This window comes from Coniophora puteana (assembly GCF_000271625.1).
Source record: "Coniophora puteana RWD-64-598 SS2 unplaced genomic scaffold CONPUscaffold_4, whole genome shotgun sequence".
Taxonomy (NCBI): domain Eukaryota; kingdom Fungi; phylum Basidiomycota; class Agaricomycetes; order Boletales; family Coniophoraceae; genus Coniophora; species Coniophora puteana.
In genome coordinates this window covers 932,753-950,137 of record NW_006913056.1, presented here as the reverse complement: position 1 = coordinate 950,137, position 17,385 = coordinate 932,753, and the positions used below count along the sequence as shown (strand labels likewise).

At 54.7% G+C, this 17,385-nt stretch overlaps 7 protein-coding genes and 1 non-coding gene across 8 annotated transcripts; 5 read left to right on the top strand and 3 right to left on the bottom strand.

The window, feature by feature from the left end:
- Positions 1–630: 630 nt before the first annotated feature.
- Positions 631–1,557, top strand: CONPUDRAFT_51844 (uncharacterized protein; the record flags this gene model as incomplete). The annotated part of the gene is made up of 6 exons (XM_007768115.1): positions 631–1,001; positions 1,053–1,138; positions 1,193–1,200; positions 1,251–1,273; positions 1,328–1,439; positions 1,504–1,557. 6 exons carry the CDS (start codon positions 631–633, stop codon positions 1,555–1,557), a joined length of 654 nt encoding a protein of 217 aa, XP_007766305.1.
- Positions 1,558–1,795: 238 nt separating this feature from the next.
- Positions 1,796–2,991, bottom strand: CONPUDRAFT_163936 (Rpr2-domain-containing protein). Its single transcript, XM_007768624.1, has 3 exons — positions 2,630–2,991; positions 2,498–2,580; positions 1,796–2,437 (listed from the first exon to the last, which is right to left on the bottom strand). Exons 1-3 carry the CDS (start codon positions 2,977–2,979, stop codon positions 2,124–2,126), a joined length of 747 nt encoding a protein of 248 aa, XP_007766814.1. The 5' UTR covers positions 2,980–2,991; the 3' UTR covers positions 1,796–2,123.
- Positions 2,992–3,093: 102 nt separating this feature from the next.
- On the top strand, positions 3,094–3,179 carry CONPUDRAFT_t51. The gene has a single exon. It is a non-coding gene; the product is annotated as a tRNA-Tyr (tRNA).
- A 277-nt stretch (positions 3,180–3,456) lies between these two features.
- CONPUDRAFT_81027 (tetrapyrrole biosynthesis porphobilinogen synthase) lies at positions 3,457–4,916 on the bottom strand. Its single transcript, XM_007768319.1, has 6 exons — positions 4,853–4,916; positions 4,558–4,801; positions 4,101–4,465; positions 3,957–4,044; positions 3,693–3,909; positions 3,457–3,633 (listed from the first exon to the last, which is right to left on the bottom strand). The coding sequence occupies exons 1-6, from the start codon at positions 4,861–4,863 to the stop codon at positions 3,569–3,571; spliced, it is 990 nt and encodes a 329-aa protein (XP_007766509.1). The 5' UTR covers positions 4,864–4,916; the 3' UTR covers positions 3,457–3,568.
- A 1,093-nt stretch (positions 4,917–6,009) lies between these two features.
- On the top strand, positions 6,010–6,441 carry CONPUDRAFT_35267 (uncharacterized protein; the record flags this gene model as incomplete). Its single annotated transcript, XM_007768096.1, has 1 exon — positions 6,010–6,441. A coding segment is annotated over one exon (432 nt), but the record flags the coding sequence as incomplete, so codon positions are not given.
- Positions 6,442–8,120: 1,679 nt separating this feature from the next.
- On the top strand, positions 8,121–12,360 carry CONPUDRAFT_101290 (uncharacterized protein). The gene is made up of 5 exons (XM_007768623.1): positions 8,121–9,194; positions 9,252–10,503; positions 10,553–10,904; positions 10,961–11,210; positions 11,263–12,360. The coding sequence occupies exons 1-5, from the start codon at positions 8,160–8,162 to the stop codon at positions 11,845–11,847; spliced, it is 3,474 nt and encodes a 1,157-aa protein (XP_007766813.1). The 5' UTR covers positions 8,121–8,159; the 3' UTR covers positions 11,848–12,360.
- Positions 12,361–12,530: 170 nt separating this feature from the next.
- Positions 12,531–13,797, bottom strand: CONPUDRAFT_142982 (uncharacterized protein). Its single transcript, XM_007768622.1, has 10 exons — positions 13,628–13,797; positions 13,548–13,570; positions 13,356–13,494; positions 13,247–13,307; positions 13,133–13,194; positions 13,068–13,078; positions 12,972–13,013; positions 12,864–12,912; positions 12,741–12,805; positions 12,531–12,656 (listed from the first exon to the last, which is right to left on the bottom strand). Exons 1-10 carry the CDS (start codon positions 13,770–13,772, stop codon positions 12,594–12,596), a joined length of 660 nt encoding a protein of 219 aa, XP_007766812.1. The 5' UTR covers positions 13,773–13,797; the 3' UTR covers positions 12,531–12,593.
- A 159-nt stretch (positions 13,798–13,956) lies between these two features.
- Positions 13,957–17,321, top strand: CONPUDRAFT_163932 (DEAD-domain-containing protein; the record flags this gene model as incomplete). Its single annotated transcript, XM_007768621.1, has 3 exons — positions 13,957–14,056; positions 14,098–16,226; positions 16,278–17,321. 3 exons carry the CDS (start codon positions 13,957–13,959, stop codon positions 16,737–16,739), a joined length of 2,691 nt encoding a protein of 896 aa, XP_007766811.1. The 3' UTR covers positions 16,740–17,321.
- Positions 17,322–17,385: the final 64 nt, after the last annotated feature.

The window sequence follows — 17,385 nt, the reverse complement described above, 5'->3', positions numbered from 1 at the left end:
GATCAAACACACAGGAGGTAATTCGCCGAACCTGTAAGAGTTCATCTATCCGAAAGGCTGCTCTCCCTCTCCGTTCAAATTCTGCACGATCGCTAGACGTCTCGCTCACGCCGTGCATGTCGACGCCGTGACCGCAAGCGCATATCTGCAATAGTGGAGAAATGTCTTCGTCGTCTGAGCCGTACTGATCGAGCCCGCCTAGAGAAGGGGGCACGCCGTCACCGACGACGATTTCGACGCCTGGAGGTGGGTGCAGGCCTGAGCAGGTTATGCAGACAGTGCATGGAGAATGGCGGGCAATCTTGAGAGACAAGATGGCGTCTGAAGGCCATTCTGAGGGATTCGAGGCCGGATATGAGAGTTTCATTGACAAGTTACTAGTGACAAAGTATAAACAAGCTTATGTTGCAGTGACGGCTAGACCTTAGCACCGCCACAAGGTTCAGCGCGTCTCGTTCTATTCTTGGATCAGCCCTGGGACGGACCACTATTGCCTCCCGGTAGCATCATGATGGACTCCATGGATTCGCACCCTTTGTGTTTTCCCTCCTTTAAACCACATAGGACGTCGTCTACGTCGTGCTCAAGGATATGGGTAGCTGTTAAATGGCACAACAAGCTTTTTCACCAATGCTTGTGTATATCTGGTCCCTTGTGCTCCTCTGCTCCTCTGCGCGCGCCTCGACATGGATCCAATACCCTTCCGATGGCTACGCGACCATGACACACTATACCCTGCCCCTTAATTTTATCCCCGCATGTGGCTGCGTGACAAACAGCACGCTATACCCCACAGCTGCAATGAGCCAGATGGCTTATGGCTCCAGCCAAGCTTATGGCCCTGCGTGCGGCAGCTGCTTCAACCTCACTCTCGTTGATGCGTTCCTGGTCTCGCCCAAGTACTACCCCAACGTCACTCGGTCTGTCGTTGTCAAGATAACCGACCTTTGTCCTCTCTCTAAAGCTGGCTGGTGCGACCCAACGACTTCGAAACCGAACGAGTGTGTAAAATGTGTACACTCTCATGCAATTATCTTCTAACAACGTTCCAGCGGAGGGGCGTACATCAATTTCGATCTTTCGTGGCCTTCGACCTCTATCTCCAGTGACTTCTTTCCTTCAAATGCAACCGAGTATGGTAAGCTCTTCACATGCATCCTCAGCTTCTAGAGAAAACTAACGGTTCACGCAGGATATACGGTATGGTTCACAGCTTATTTCATTGATCCAGATGACTCAAAATTTCAAAGGACTTTGGAGTATGGAATGTCAGGTAAGGTCGTTTCTTCTCTACTTACATAAGCAGCCCTTGCTTACCTCGCTTCAGCTACCAAGTTGTCTCCTGTCAATCTTGGCTAGGTTGGAATCACACACAAGCACTAGGCAGCGTAGCTAGTGAAGGATTGGGATATGACTCCTGTTGCCCGGACGATCCCTCGGTATGCAGACCATCTTCCATCAGTCATCAGCCCAATGACTTCTTCTAATTCTCTTTGTAATCAGGTCAACCCAAACAGCACCTGCCCATCCTACTCTGACGAGCACAATTTATCGTGAGTAGCCGTTAAGTATCACATCTTCGGCTTCTATCCCTGACCTTTCAAACTTGAACAGACCATATCAGATGCCCTCAAGCTCGGCAGTCCACAGTGTACAGACATCGTTACTTCTTATTCCCTCGGCAGCTCTGGCGCTACTTGTAGCAGCCTCTCACATTATCTAAGTGTATTTGATGCTTTACTTTCTATACCATCAAGGAATAACTTAACAGATATTGTAACCACATATACATTGTGCCGCCTCTCCTTTTGCTTTACTAGACGTAGTGTCGAGCTCATTCACGGCTTCGCGTACATACCTGACGTATACTCTTCACCTGATACCGTTGTTGTATTCGGAAACTTGCTATTCCAGCTATCATAGACAACGCAAGACGATTGGTTCAAGATTGGAACTGTCTATGAGCCCCTTGTGGCTCCTTGAGAGACCCATACAGCGATGCTGAGGAATATTTACCATCTTGGATGGAAACATCAGCGGATGATTCCGCCATGGCCCGAGACCATTCTCATCATCCCAGGCCTCAGGCACAAATGGCCGTTCCACGAAAAGACGATACACCACTATCCATCCTCAATTGTGATCTTTTCATTACCGCAGAACACGATATGTTCGGGCCTGGCAAAGTGTGGCAGCGGCCGTGGACTGGCTTTCGGTTTCCTTCGGTTCTTCGGTTGCTGTCGTTGTGGGCTCGCTGTCGCTGGATCTATCGGGTCGCTAGAGGCTGCTTGTTCGAGACTCGCGGACGGAGCGCCCGCGTGTACTTGGCTGGCTTCTTTGAGCTCGTCTGGACGGGCAATAGGGGGCGCAGGAATCCGGCGAACGGTTTTACATGCGTTACAAGTGTAGGAAACGACATTGCCGTGAACGGGTGAGCCTGATGTGCAACCATACTTCAGTCTCGGTAAAACACATGAACGAAGGGCGAACGCGTCACCTTTAACGCGTACCCGAGCAGTGACGCCCGGCACGAGCACGGTGTTGCAGCCCTTGCACAGCGTGCGCTTAACGCTCGGATCCCTACTATCGGTCCAGCAGACGAAGGAACACAACAAGCAGCAGTGCGCACATTTTAACGATTGTCTTCTGCCCGATGACCTTCATCGCGTCCACATAGCTGCGCGACAGCTCCGACGTGCTCATCACCTTCCGTTTGCTGTCTTTCCTCTGACGGCGCCTAGCTGGCCTGGGTTTTGGGGAAGAAGATGGCACGTCCTGATCCTGCACGGGAGGCACATGTCCCTCTGCTCCGTCATGAGTAGTGTCCGTTTCGTCAGGGGCTTGAGGCGACGAGGGTCCTGCCGCAGAGATGTTGTTCAGGAAGACACTGGCCTGGTATAGGAAATTGAGCCGCTGGAGAATGTCGCGATTCTGAACGCCTTTGAGGCTTGAAGCGTCGTCCTGGTTCTTTTTGCCCATGCTATGGATGAGGTGGCCTAAGTCAGAGTGATCGGGTTGGCGTCTATGTGTAGATAGCCGACGGCGGGGGTAATGGTGCGATTATATTTTGTAAGAACCACTTACGTGTATCAACCGATCTTAGCTCAGTTGGAAGAGCGCGAGACTGTAATGGTTAACTGATCATCTTGAGGTCGCCTGTTCGAGCCAGGCAGATCGGATTTGTTTTGCTTGTATTAGCCTCCAGACCTAGGAAACATCATCGTCGACTCATGCTTTTTGCCTGCATTCTACTTTGTTTCAGTAAATCCACTACGTTGAATAGATCTCATGATACTGCGACGTGTAAAGGGACTTTTCAAACACCTATAGGCAGACTTTTACTCCCATCCCTGGGCCTGAAGTACTGGGAGGATCGGAGAAGGTAGAATGATGACAAGATAATATGGCTGTGCCAACCAACGTTGGCTACATACAGAATTCAGGCTCGCGCGATGGTGTTAAACACGATCTTTGTTGTGAGGTGGGATGTATTACATATTGTTTTGATACAATTAATTGTTTCCAAAGTCTATGTCCGTCGTCGTGCGATAGACGCTTGACCGCCTGTCTAAGGCTTCTCGTCCAGCCAGTCGAGGAATTGAGGAGTGAAATATGTGAGAATGATGGTTGCGCCTGGATATGGTCTCTCTTTTAGTATTGTTTAGCACCCGGAAGCCTCGAGAAAAACTGACCAGCCCGAACCATGCTCTCGCACGTCTCAAATGCCATCGTACGCAAGTCGTAAACGCCCTGGGTGGCGCCAGCGCACACCATGGCATACTCACCGCTGACCTGGTAGCAGGCCAGCGGCAGATCGCGCGCGAGCTCGGCAGCGTCGGAGATGACATCCAGGTAAGGGAGCGCAGGCTTGACCATGATGATATCCGCGCCCTCGTTGACGTCGCGTTTCTGCAATCAACGTCAGATGCATTCTCAATATTGAGTATTAAGCATACAATGGCGCGACGAGCGAGTCCCTTTGCATTTGGTGGAAGTTGGTAACACTTGCGGTTACCGAACGAGGGTGAACTTCCAGCAGCATCCCTGGATGAGTGCAATTAAATCGACGAGCTTGGAGGAAGCACGCAAAGAAAGCATACCTGAAAGGACCGTAAAGTGCGCTAGCAAACTTTGCAGAGTACGACATCAACGTGCATCGGTTGCCGTACCCCTCGTCGATGAGGCGGCGCTTGATAGCCTGGATGCGGCCATCCATCATGTCGCTGGGGGCGACACAGTGCGCGCCGGCCTTGGCGTATGCGAGGGCGACCTCGGCAATGCGCGCGATGGACAACTCGGTGTCGATCGTCTGGTCCTCGCGCAGGTAGCCGCAGTGCCCGTGTGACGTGTACTCGCACAGGCAGACGTCCGTTGCGATGTACAGGTCGGGGAAGAGCTGGCGGATCTTCTTGATCGCTTGGATGACCGGGCCGTTGGGGTCGTCTGCGGGGCCGCCGTGGGGGTCCTAAGCGAACGGGAAGACAGGGAGACAGATAGGAGAGCCACGAGGTTGTGTTCGATCAGAAAGATATGCGGGGCGTGCGGGGACGGACGTACCTTTTGGCATTTCATAGGCACGCCAAAGAGGATGACACTGGCGAGACCCTTCTTGACGAGGGGCCCGAGGAAGCCTTCCAGCCGGTTGACGCCCCACCGGCATTGGCCTGGAAGAGTTGGAACCTCGACACGGGCGTCATCGTCGTCGGTGATGAAAATGGGGTACATGAGCATGGACTTGTTCAGCTGGCGGCCCTGCCATGTTCGCGACAGAGGGTGCTGGTAGCCGCCCTGAAGAATTGACCTAGAGAATATGATTCAGTCTCGCGGGTGAGGAATACAGACGATCGCGTACGAAATTTCCATGTCGTTTGAGAGCCGAGGGACGACGTGGGTTAGGCAGAGAATCGATGGAGGTGCGAATGTATGCACAGGCGAAAACTTGCCCAGCTCATCGGGGGTAATGTTCCGGGACCCGGCGGAGGAGGAAATGTGAGAGCATCCAACGGCCAATAGGGGCGCAATTTAAACGCGCAGAGCACGTGAGAGCGCGCTGCAGCGCTGTCCAGTTCGCTGGTTCTGCGTTCACTCCTTCATCTCGGACCATACACTCCATGAAGTTTAAGAGTTTCTTCAACCACTCCTGAGCTTCTCTCCGAACGCGCTGTCTTTATTGCCGCCGCGTAGACATGTCTGGAACTGTGTACATCGAAAATCTCCCATTGACTCAAACCTGAGGTCAGAAGAACTTCAAGTTGCACCTAGGAACGTCTGGCTCTCGTACCAGCGCCCCCGCAACATGCTTTATATCTCCAAAGCGACATCGCGACGAACGACCTGCGGCACCGACGTGCGACTTTCCCCGCCTACTCATAATTGCCGTCGACCCTTCGCGGCGTTCGAAGCGAGTTAATGAACTGGATGGCGGCATTGGGCGCGGAGGACGCCTAGCAACAACAACCTTCTTTCAACGGCGCCGTCTATTGATGCTTTCAACATGGTCGGATCTCATGAGCTCATTTCAATGATCCACTTCCTACCTCGACCTATTGAAGAATTCCAGTATGGTGTCACCCCAAAATGCAAGGTTACGGCCAACCTTCCGCTTCGCGCTTCGCAAGATCGGTCTCAGATTGGATTTCTTAGCATCCCCTTACTAGCATATCGTTCCTGATTCACCTGCAACTTAGTTCTTGAAGTGAGCATGCTGCAATCGCGATATGTGCTCACTGGGTAACTGCACGTTTTCGAGCTGCATGCTTCACGCGTGTCTTCCACGTTATTTTGGCTACATGCATGGGATTGCAAACCTGCCCTTTGCCTCGCACACCTGCAGACAAGTATTAAGCACTTGACTGGCCATTGCAACGACTCTGCAACTCGACTGTTAGCCGGACCCCGTTGACCAAGGTGAGCCAGGGTTTGGCAACGGTGGAGACGTTAAGCTGACTTGTCCAGGAGATGGGCTCACAGCTACCTTCAAAGCGTCAGAAAACGAGCAGGCGTGTGTACAACGTGGTGCTCTGTGGGGAAACAGGGGTGGGCAAGAGCGCACTCGTCAACCTGGTGGTTGGAAAACCTGTCGCTGAGACCTCCTGCGATGCTGACGGCTGCACCCAAGACGCTCAGCACTATGATATATCCCTCGATGGTCGTCGGATTCGGTTGCACGACACCGCCGGCCTGAATGAGCCGACCCTCGAGCTCGCGGGCTACCTTGACGCCGTCGGCAAGGCGCAGCGCTTGCTCATCAACCTCGAGCGCTCAGGAGGTATATCCCTCCTCGTGTTTTGCATGCGCGCGGGTCGCATCACGGCTTCTGGACAGAAGGTCTACCGGCTGTTCGAGAGCGTCATGTGCGAGCGGCGCGTGCCGGTTGCCATCGCGGTCACGCACCTCGAGTCGGAGGGGCGCCTCGAGGACTGGTGGGCGCGGAACGAGAAGTGCCTCGAGGCGGCGGGCGTCCACGCTATTGAACATGCGTGCGTGACCTGCATTCCAACGCCAGGGTCGAAGCACCTGGAGTCGTCGCGAAGGGGGATCCGCCAGATGCTGTGGAGGGCTGTGAGCCCGGAGGGGCAAGAATGGAGGGTTGAGAAGGAGAGTTGGTTGCTGCGCGTCGTGGAAGGCATATGGCGCTTTATGGTCCCAAAGAAGGCGAGACCAAGCTCGAGACAGATGGCGAAGAAGCTAGTGAAGCACTGCGGCTTTTCGAAAGCGGACGCAGAGCAAATTGCGAAGAAGTTGAAGTCTGTTGCTGACGAAACCAATTATTTGACGAACGCATGACACGACACCTGGGCGCTCTGGAAGTGGCCAGCCTACTATGACGGCTTTTGCTGATACCCACATGTACTTACTATACAACAAGCTTCCTCGCTTTGATAGACTCATTATCGTACATCGTCACGCTCCTTGATTTTATTTTAGGATTTGATGTGTGGTCGACTCGCAAATCTCAAACATAGGCAGGAATGTACCAGCATATGCCAGTGTTTACATCGAGATACGAGGTAGTGATCCGGAGATATAGGAAGGGCTGCATAGATCTTGATGCGTGCAAGGCTGTTGAAACCAATGCTTCGATGGTTTCATCAGGGGCGAGCGCCAACATTTTCATTGTCCACACACAGCATTCCGATTAACGAAACAACTAACTGGGAGAACCCTCGATATCAATCTACCTTGCATCAAAGGCTTTTGGAAGGTGAATGGATGGGTCCCAAATTTGGGGGTCAATGATAGTCGCAATTTGGTATTTTTGACTACAATCGCAGACGTTCTGGTATTTTCTCGTATTCCTCATGGAACAAAAGACCGTTTCCGAAGGGGGAGGACAAAGAGGAGCGGTTCCTTTGGACACGCATTGGACCAGTGGTCCCGGTCAATGCGCACGAGTCATTGTGATACATCCGGGATGACCAACATATCGGACAGTGACGGCGTATGACAAAAAACATCCACGGAGCCAAATTTAAGGTTGCTTACGGTGTATCGAAGGTTCATAGCTAGGCTAGGAGGACAATAATTTGGGGTAAAGAGATGGCATATGAAGAATTCCATAGTGGTCGTGACCACCCGAAGCGTATTCCAGATGAAAGGGAGTGATGAACGAGGTTCGGGTAGATGCAAAACCCGGCGGAGGTTGTTCCCCGCCCGGGAGGCCGAGCGCCGAACAGAGTTTTGTAAGAAATTGATTCCGTGTCGCGGGGCATTGTCCGAGGCGGGGGATCGGGGATTGCCATGACGAGGCGAGTCAAACGACGCGACGGCATCTGTCGTCCGGAGCCTCGTGTTAAGAAAGCTGTTGCGACCAACGGGGATCTTGCGGAAGGAACCAATCATAAGGAACTCGGGGGACGGAAAATAGAAACAAATAATTAAACAATCCGCTCACGTGACGTTGTTTACTGCATCCCACGGTGCGCGGGTAAACGAAGCACGTTCCCTATAAACGCGCCACCTCGGGCTAGTCCCCCCTGGAATGCTCTAATTTATCGCCCCTCTCCAAAACACGACATCCACGACGAATCTGCGCGCCTCTCCTTTGGTACAGACAAGGACGTCACGCGATACTTGGACCCCCCACCTTCTCTTGCTCACCACCTCTGCCTGTTCTGCTCCTTACCTGCGTCACATCGATTCTCGATCCTCGAGCGCACATGGCACCAACACGCGACTGCAGCATGTCCCCTTCAGTCTGCCACACTGGCACCAGCGTCTTCAACACGCCACCACGGCTATCAACAGCCAATACGGACTCTGCTGCGCCTTTCGACACTCCCATGTTCACCCCCTCCCCTTTGCGGACGCGACATATCTTCCAGTCAGCCGCACAACAGAGCGATCTGGACGACTTTTTCCGCTCGCCGTTAAAATCCCCAACACCAATCCATAGTCATTTCTCGCATCGTAATCCAGAGCCTGATCCTATACTCATGGAGGATGAAGACGGTGAAATGTTCTTCTCTTCCCCCTCTCCAGGCGTCTCCCCTGTGGTCACCGCCTCGTCCTCGCCGCCTCTATGCACTCCATTGAAGGAGGAGCATAGAATAGGCTCACGCTTCATTCTCGGTCAGAAGCACCTGAATGCGACCGCGTCTACCCCCGCTGTTCCCTCCTCGCGCAGTGGCCTGGGCATAAAGCGGAAATCGTTCAATCAATCTGCCGGCTGTTCAACACCCGTGCTCAAGCCGACTCCGACTCCTTTGTCTATCTCAGCAGCGCATGCCGACCCTGCTTCGGGAGTGGCATTCCATCGTCTCGCCCCATTGCCAGCACCCCGTTTCGTCGCGCATACACCCCAGTCAAGAGCCGAGACAGAAGCATACATGAAGACTCAAGCCGAGACAATGACAAACCTGCGGATACGAGACGCTCGTAATTCAGACGAGGAGTGGGGTTTCATTGATGATGACTCAGGATGCGAGGTTGAAGACGAGACACGCGTCAAGGGGCGCAAACTGTTCCTCAACAAGCTCCCTTCCCTCAACTCCATCAGAAAGTCAAAGTCCAGACACTTCAGCCCCAGGAAACCGCTCGTCGTTGACACCATTCCTCAGAAGGGCAACTTCCAAGATGAGGTAACTGAGGCGGTTTCCCCAGAAGGCCATATCCTCAAACGTCGCGCCCGGTCTCGCCCCGTTTCATCGGAGTTGCTGGAGAGCGCCTCGACGCCTTCTCCGCCAAGGGCACAGGTAAGCTAGGCTTCCTTTCTTCGTGCATACATGAACATTTTTAACCTCTTGCCTTAGGCGACTGCGGTTCCTCGACGTGGAGCGGTTGGCTTTCCACGTGCCTCAGAGGGGCGCCCTACTTCCATTGTTCTGTCCTCCCCTGAGCCAGACTCTCCAAGTGTTTTTAAGGAGCGTAGGCCAGGGAATGGGCTCAGCCCATTCATTCCACCGACTCAGCCAGCGCAACAACGGCGTGCACCTCTCGATCGTCTTGCGAGCTCCAGCTCTGCTACCCTTTTCTTCGGTCCTGCGATACCATCTCCTCACAAGCCACGTTCCAGGACAACTACAATGTCATCAAATGCCTCTAGCTCGCAAACCCTTCAACCTGGCTCGTCGCGACCTAGCATATCAAATCGGCACAGCTACTCAGGCCTACAGGGCTTTGTTTCACCTGATTCCTGGAAACTTCGAAACCCTCAGCCTGTCTCCCCCACTTCATCGTCCAGCTCTAACCCTCCGGAGGATAGCATGATTGAAGATGACGACGACGAAATGTTCTTCAATGGTCCTCAGAATGCCACTTGGACGTTCGGGATGACCGCAGAAACGCCTTCTCCTCGGTCGAAGTCTGGGCAGCATTTGCTTGCGACAAAATTCAAGCCTAGAGACTCAGGTGTCGTGCTTTCTGATGACGAGGGCCGTAATGATCCCAGTCGTTTCTTTACGATCAGCAGCACCAGTACCCTCCAGTCAGATGTAGATGATCTGGTAACACCTGGTGCCGGTCCTTCTATGTCCTCTGGTTGGCCAGGCTTTATCCATATCGCTGGCCTGGACGGTGGGCTCCAGCTTGCTGGTGATAGCCAAGTCGATACAGACGTCCTCATCCTGCACGCCCTTACTTCAAGTGGTGACATGCCCGAGGATAGCTCAAAGAGGCCTCCAGGCACTCCAGTCAAGAAGACCAAAGCCGCAATTGGGCGTAACAAGCCGTGGCAAAGCGCCGTTGCTTCCAAGGTTGGCCTCAAATTTGAATTCGGCAACGCGGGCAGCAAGATCAAGAGCAAGCCTCGGAAGAGTTTGCCTGCGGCGTTCCCCATCCTAGGTCCCAGGAAAGACCGGAAGATTAACCTGGCCGAATCTGACACCGATGAAGACGATGAAAACCAGAGTCCGAGCTCGCGAAAGGATACTCGTTACGACGGTCTTGGGATGGGGTTGCCCCCGGTCTCTGGAGGTCGGAGTCGGTTTTTGATGAGGAGGAGTAGCAGCAGTGCTTTCTCCAGCGGCAGTGACATATCTGTTCAGACGCCTACGCGTCGTTCTGGTAAGCCTATTCGTATTAGTCGATGTGAATATTACTGACAGGTCTGCAGAAGGACATTCCTTGTTGGCTAATACCAAGTCGTCGCTTTGGCCTCACAGTAGGACTGCCTCGAGGTCCTCGTCCATCAGCTCGATTACTACTCTTGACTCCCCGACTATGGGTCGCCACCAGCTTATGTCTATCTCACCTGTCCGGCGACCGCAAATATCTCCTTTGGTCCCCACCTCCCGTACATCTGGCAGCGATAAACCCGGTCGTTTTGAGCGCGACTTCGTCGAGATCGAAGAAGTCGGTAGCGGGGAGTTTGGTAAGGTGATGAAGGTCCGGGGAAAGACCGGTCTTGCCGCCAATCAGGTTTGGGCGGTGAAGAAATCGAAAGTTTTCGAGGGGGCCCGGCATCGGTTAGTGGTTTAAGCGGTTCACACTTAATGTTTTGTGTTGACATATCCTCGTCTAGGCTGCGCTTGCGTGAAGAGGTCGACGTCCTCCAACACTTGTCAGAAGCCGCTGCAACCGCTGGCTACCGTATGGAGCGGCATCCCAACGTCCTCGGGTACCTAGACAGCTGGGAACAAGAAGACACGCTGTTCATCCGTACGGAGCTTTGCGAGCTAGGCAACTTTGCACACTTCCTCTTGAAATTCGGACGGTCTTCCCCTAAGCTCGATGAAGCTCGCGTCTGGCGGATTCTCGCGGACTTGAGCGATGTGAGTACTCTGTGACATTTGTCTCCTCTGTACACTAATCCATGATACCCAGGGACTTCGCTTCATCCACAATGCTAGCGTCATCCACCTTGACCTCAAGCCTGCGAATATCTTCATTACTCGGGAAGGGCGCTTTAAGATCGGCGACTTCGGCATGGCTACCATCTGGCCAGGGACGAGCCGTCAGCCTGACCGCGAGGGCGACAAATTGTATATGGCCCGCGAGCTTATGCACGGTGGATGTAGCCCTGCTGCGGATATCTTCAGTCTGGGCATGACGATGCTGGAAGCCGCCACCAACATCATCGTTCCTGGCCAAGGGGAAGGCTGGCAGCGTCTCCGCTCCGACGACTTCTCCCAAATCAACCTGTCCGACAGTCCCGAGCTCTTGGACCTCCTGCAAAGCATGATGCGCGAGGATCATGCTTCACGCCTCGACGCAAACCAAGTTTACAGCCATCCGGTCGTGCAACGCACTAGAGTTGCCATGAAACGGATGGAAGACGACGCGCGCCGGAGCTCGCAGCCTCTCTTCAATGCCTCTCCTCTCGGCAAAGTGTCACCCGGCTTTCTTGAAGAAATCCTCGGGCGGCCTGCGGAGGATGATGGCCTAGACATGGACGTGGATTTCTCATAGCTGCTCGGCGTCGGCAGCATCTTGCTCTTCTTGGGTTATCAGTGGATACCTTTGCTTGACTTATCACTCTTTCTCTTGGGACACCCGACTTCGTTCTCCGTGCTTACTACGTTCTCATGCTTTTCCGTTTTCTGTTCTCTATGTTGTTTGACTATCACACTTCACAATTGCACCTTGCATCTGCGGCTCCTAAACATACATATCATACAGCCCACTCCATCCGCTCGAGTTCTCTACGCATATAACATATAATGATACCAGCCCCATCGCCCCCGTATACGTACAGCTACGCTTGCCCTGCCATGACCTGCATTTTCTTCTTTTTGACGCTTTCCTCCGCTGAAATATACGTCCCCCCTAGGCTCACACACCCACATGTCTCCTTGGAATTCTCTGTTGTTCATCAGTGTTATCGCGCTACCCATGTAGATAATATTTAGTTACCCGCGGGGCCTCTGGCTTGCCCCGGTTCTATGTCACGCATGCATGTTCACGAAAGAACGCCACTAATACGTACATTCATGATCTCACTAGAAACTCTTCAGTGCGAGTTGCATACGAGATGTGCGATGAGCTAAGTGTGAGGCGACGAAGTGCTCAAGTCTTAGATCACAGACTCGGAGCTGGACATGGTTTTACACTCCAGTAATTCACGAGGATTTAGTAACGCTTCACGAAAATTTCGCCACGATGAAAAGCACATTCTATTTCCTAGCAATTCTAACAGCTTAGAAAATGCTATCCTACTAAAGCTCAGCGTGAAGAGGGACTTCCTTGCCCTCGTCGTCGAAGACCTTGTCGATGGGAAGCTAGAAGGAAAAAAAAGCGCAATCACAGAGGGAGCTAAGGGTCAGCATGAGCGGGCTGGCTATAGCAATGCGGAAGGTACACACCTCGCCCGAGTCGGCGATGATGACGTCCACGGCGGGCTTGTCGCGGCCGCCCTTGGGGACGTTCTCTGGAGACGGTGTTAGATGGGGTTTTCGAGTGTTAGAAGGAGAGTTGGTGGTTCTTACCGATGTTGTGGATGATGTCCATTCCCTCGAGGACGGTGCCGAAGACGACCTGGGTGGCGAGGTTAGTATGTGAGGTGGTAGGTGGTATGGTGCGGTGGGGGGACGTACGTGTTTGCCATCGAGCCAGCTGGTGACGACCGTGCAGATGAACTGGGGCAGAAGTCAGGACTTGTGTCATGTTGGTCTGTGGATGCAGTAACTCACGAATTGAGAGCCTAAGGGCAAGGCGAGTCAGTATGAGCGGACAGAGACAGAAGTGAAGGGCTGACCGTTGGTGTCCTTGCCTGCGTTAGCCATGGAGAGCGTTCCGGGGCCGGTGTGCTTGAGCTTGCTGTAAAGAAGTCAGTGGAGTACTGGTTCGAGAGAGCGCCACTGATGCTTACAAGTTCTCGTCCGGGAAGCGGTCGCCGTAGATAGACTTGCCACCAGTACCGTCACCCTTGGCTACGAGAAGTTAGCATCAAGCTGCGACTGGAGTTATGTGGCACGTACTGAAGTCACCACCCTGGATCATGAAGTCCTTGATGACACGATGGAACTTGGAGCCCTTGTAGCCGTAGCCGAGTTCGTTGCCGTCCTTGTCCTTGCCAGTGGTAAGAGCGCGGAAGTTCTCCACGGTCTTGGGGACGGACTGTACGACACATTGAGCTGCTGCACGGCACTGAGGCTTTGTACGGAACTTACACCGCCGTAGAGACCCATGACAACTGTAAAAACGCGTCAGCGACCGAGGCCCGTACGTGTGAAGGATTAAGAAAACGCACCACGACCCATGTCTTCGTCGCCATGCTTGATGTCGAAGTAGACCTTGTGTGTGATCTTGGGGCCCTTTGCGGCCTCTGCGGACTGGGCGCAAAAGAAGGCGCAGACGGTGACGAGGAGGAATGCGAGGGATATGCGACCGAACATTTTTGAACGCGGACACAAGAGACGACGTGTCCAAGTCCAAGGACAGCGGGGCAGGCCTTTGCAGAGAGCGTGGGAATGTAGTACTCGTTATGGGAGGAGTTAATGCGTCCGGGGGAGGCTGCTCGGAGATGCGGGCGAGGGTGTTTGATCGAAAATTCGACTTTTGAGCTCTGACGTTTTTGCGATGGACGACGGACTCGTGCTCAACTTTGCTGAAGCACCGGCGGGACCTTCGAGGCGGGCTGTCGGAAACAAGGGAGGACGATGGACTGATAGGTCAGATGGTTTGTTATTCTGCATCTTTGTTCCGCTGAATTCAAGCTAGATCTCATTCCGTACAGGGTCAAGGCTAAGCGCACTCTGAAGCGCAAGACTAGGCAAGAAGATAGAGGGAGTGTACACCCACCGCCTGCTTATGCGGAAGACGACGGCGAAGACTATTCTGCTCGACCTGTAAAAAAGCCACGACGTCAGGAACATGCACCTCAAGCTGCATTGCCCGACTCAGCCAAGACTTTCGCTCGCTCTGCTCCTACCTCGACGGCGCCCAAGCTTCCACCAGGGCAAATTATATCTTCTCTCTTCTCCTACAACCCAAAAATTGAGGCACCATTGTCAAACGCAGCTCGTTCCGCTGTATCAAAGCCAAGCAACGCCCCTCTCGCTACGGGGTCCGGGTTCGCCGACCTCGGCCTGCATCCCCTTCTCACCGCCCACCTCACCACCAAGCTCAACATCGCCAAACCCACCTCCATCCAACGCGCGTCCCTCCCCATCTTCACGCGTCCGACAGCAGATCACGCAGACCGAGATGTGTTCATCCAGTCCCAAACCGGCTCCGGAAAAACGCTCTCCTTCCTCCTGCCTATCATCCAAGACCTCCTCCCACTCAGCACTCACTCATGGATCGACCGCTCGATAGGCACGCTCGCCATCATCATCGCGCCCACGCGCGAACTCGCTAAACAGATCTCCGACGTGCTCGAATCCGTCCTGCGCATGAAACTCCGCGCGGAGGACGACAACGACGACGAAGACAACGCCGCCGACTCCGACGCCCAAGCCCCGCCCTCGCACTACACGCGCTGGCTCGTGTCCGGCCTGCTCAGCGGTGGCGCGACGCGCACGCACGAAAAGTCGCGCCTGCGCAAGGGCATCCCGATCCTCGTCTCGACACCCGGCCGGCTGCTCGACCACCTGCAGAACACGTCCTCGTTCGACGTCGGAAAGTGCCGCTGGCTCGTCCTGGACGAGGCCGACCGGCTCATGGAGCTCGGCTTCGAGGACACGATCCGCGGCATCATCCAGGGCCTCGACGGGCGGCGCAAGCTCGCGGTGCACGCCGTCAACGAGGGCAAGAGCATGGACGTCGGCGGTTGGGACTGGGAGCGGCGCAGGCGGACGATATTGTGCTCTGCGACGATCCGGGAGGACGTGCAGAAGCTCGCTGGGACGGCTCTGCAGCGTCCACTGATGATCAAGGCTGTGGAGAATGACGAGGATGCATCTGGACAACAGCAGGCGTCGCAGGATGCGGCCGGCGCTAACGCGACCTCGTCGAAGTTTACGCCTCCGTCGCAGCTCTCGCAGAAGTATGTGGTGGTGCCACTTAAAATGCGCTTGGTTGCCCTTGTCGCTATCCTTCGACAACTTCTCTCGCAGGCTCAAAACAAACGAGGAACCAAAATCATCGTGTTCCTCAGCTGTACGGACTCTGTCGACTTTCACTGGCGATTACTTGGGGGCTCCTTCATGGGTCCCGGTCAATCGCAGGCGTCGGATCGGCCAAAGTCGGGCGATGGAGGCGGTGAGGAGGATAACGAAAACTCGGAAGATGAAGAAGGAAAATCGGACGACGAGGAAGAACCTTCACCCGGCGACGGCATCGCTGTGTTTTCGCCCCTCCTCCCCGACACCGCCATCTACCGCCTACACGGCTCGCTCGAGACGCCCACCCGTCTCGCGTCCCTGCGCGGCTTCTCTACCTCGGCATCCTCGTCGACGTCATCCCAAAAATCGAAGCCGAAAGCAAAGCCGAAATTGCCGACGAAGGAGGAAGCAGCGTCGTCGGCCGTGTTGCTGTGCACGTCCGTCGCCTCGCGTGGTCTCGATCTCCCGCTCGTGCGCGCCGTCGTGCAGTACGATCTGCCCACTGAGGGTGGGGCGACCGAGTATGTGCACCGCGTGGGGCGGACGGCGCGTGCAGGGCGAGGCGGCGAGGCGTGGAGCATTATAGCCCCGAGCGAGGCCGAGTGGGTGAAGTGGGTCGAGGATCGGATGCGTGGGGGTGCGGTTGTGGGTGCCGATGCTGCGGCGGGGGGCGAGATTCGGCTGGAAGGCGCGAGCGTCGAGCAGGTGCTTGCGAAGGGCTTTGGGGGGAAGGGCGTGGAGTACGAGCAGCGCGCGACGGAGGTGCAGCTGTCGTTTGAGCGGTGGGTGTTGCGGAACAAAGAGGTGCGTTGCAGTTTGGCTTTGCGGCTGACTCTGGTTGATGGTTCGTTGTAGAACGCTGGGCTCGCGAGACGCGCTTTCCTCGCGCACATGCGTGCGTACGCAACGCATCCGTCTGACGAAAAGCACATGTTTCATGTGCGGCATTTGCATATTGGGCATCTCGCGAAAGCCTTTGCGCTGCGCGAGGCGCCGACCGCGATCACGAACGGCGGCGGGAAGAAGGGCAGCAAAGGCGGATCGAAGTCAAAGGGAAGCACGTCCGCCAACGCACGGGCTAAGCCGTCTTTGGGCGGTAAGCTCAAGCCCAAGGCAAAGGTCCAAAGCGGCAAGCCGGGCCAGGGTGCCGAGCGGGACTGGACGGAGCGCACGGGCGAGGCAGAGGCGCGGATGGAGAAGGCGGTGCGCGAGCAGGGCCGGCTGTCGAAGAAGGCCGGGAAGCTGGTCAGCAGCGGTACTGGGGAGTTCCAGATCGCGTCTGGGTACAACCTCGAGAGGCTGGTGGGGAAAAGCTAGCGCGGTACCCTCGTACGAGGACACGGGCTATGGCTCGCGTACGCGCCATGAGGTTCGTGTACGACGGTGTTACGCGATGTACAATGTGACCTTGGCCTCTTTGCCGGCAGGTACATTTCTTTGTACTTCTCTTGCGTTGTGCTGCTGTTCCGCGGAGGGCGAGTATGCATTGTTTCAGCGTGAGGCGTATGCATGAACGGTGATGCTGGAACGAGGCGAAGTACTGAGGATAAAAGCCTCGTTTCCTTGCCAAGGTTTCGCTTTGAGCTGATCATGGCCGTCTCACGACAATATTGAGGCTTGACACCGGACTGGCAGGGTGACCGGGACATGGTTGAGCTTGCTCAATGCTAACATTGTCATTTCTTTTATCAGTGTTCCTACTATAAACAGGAACTCGGAGTTAATGATTTTCTAGGAGGCTCTGGTGAACTGCTGTGGCGCGTCAAAGGTCGGGGGCATTACTTCTCGGACAGGGAGAGCCGACCGCGCAGGCAATTCCCAATTTCAAGCTTGCTGTCATGTTTCTTCACCATCCCTTGTCCGCACATCTCCCAGCCCGATCTGCAAACTCCGAGTATCAAACCACCCATCGCCGTGGCCCAAGCGCGGCCTGTTTTTTTAATCACAAAAATCCGAGGACATC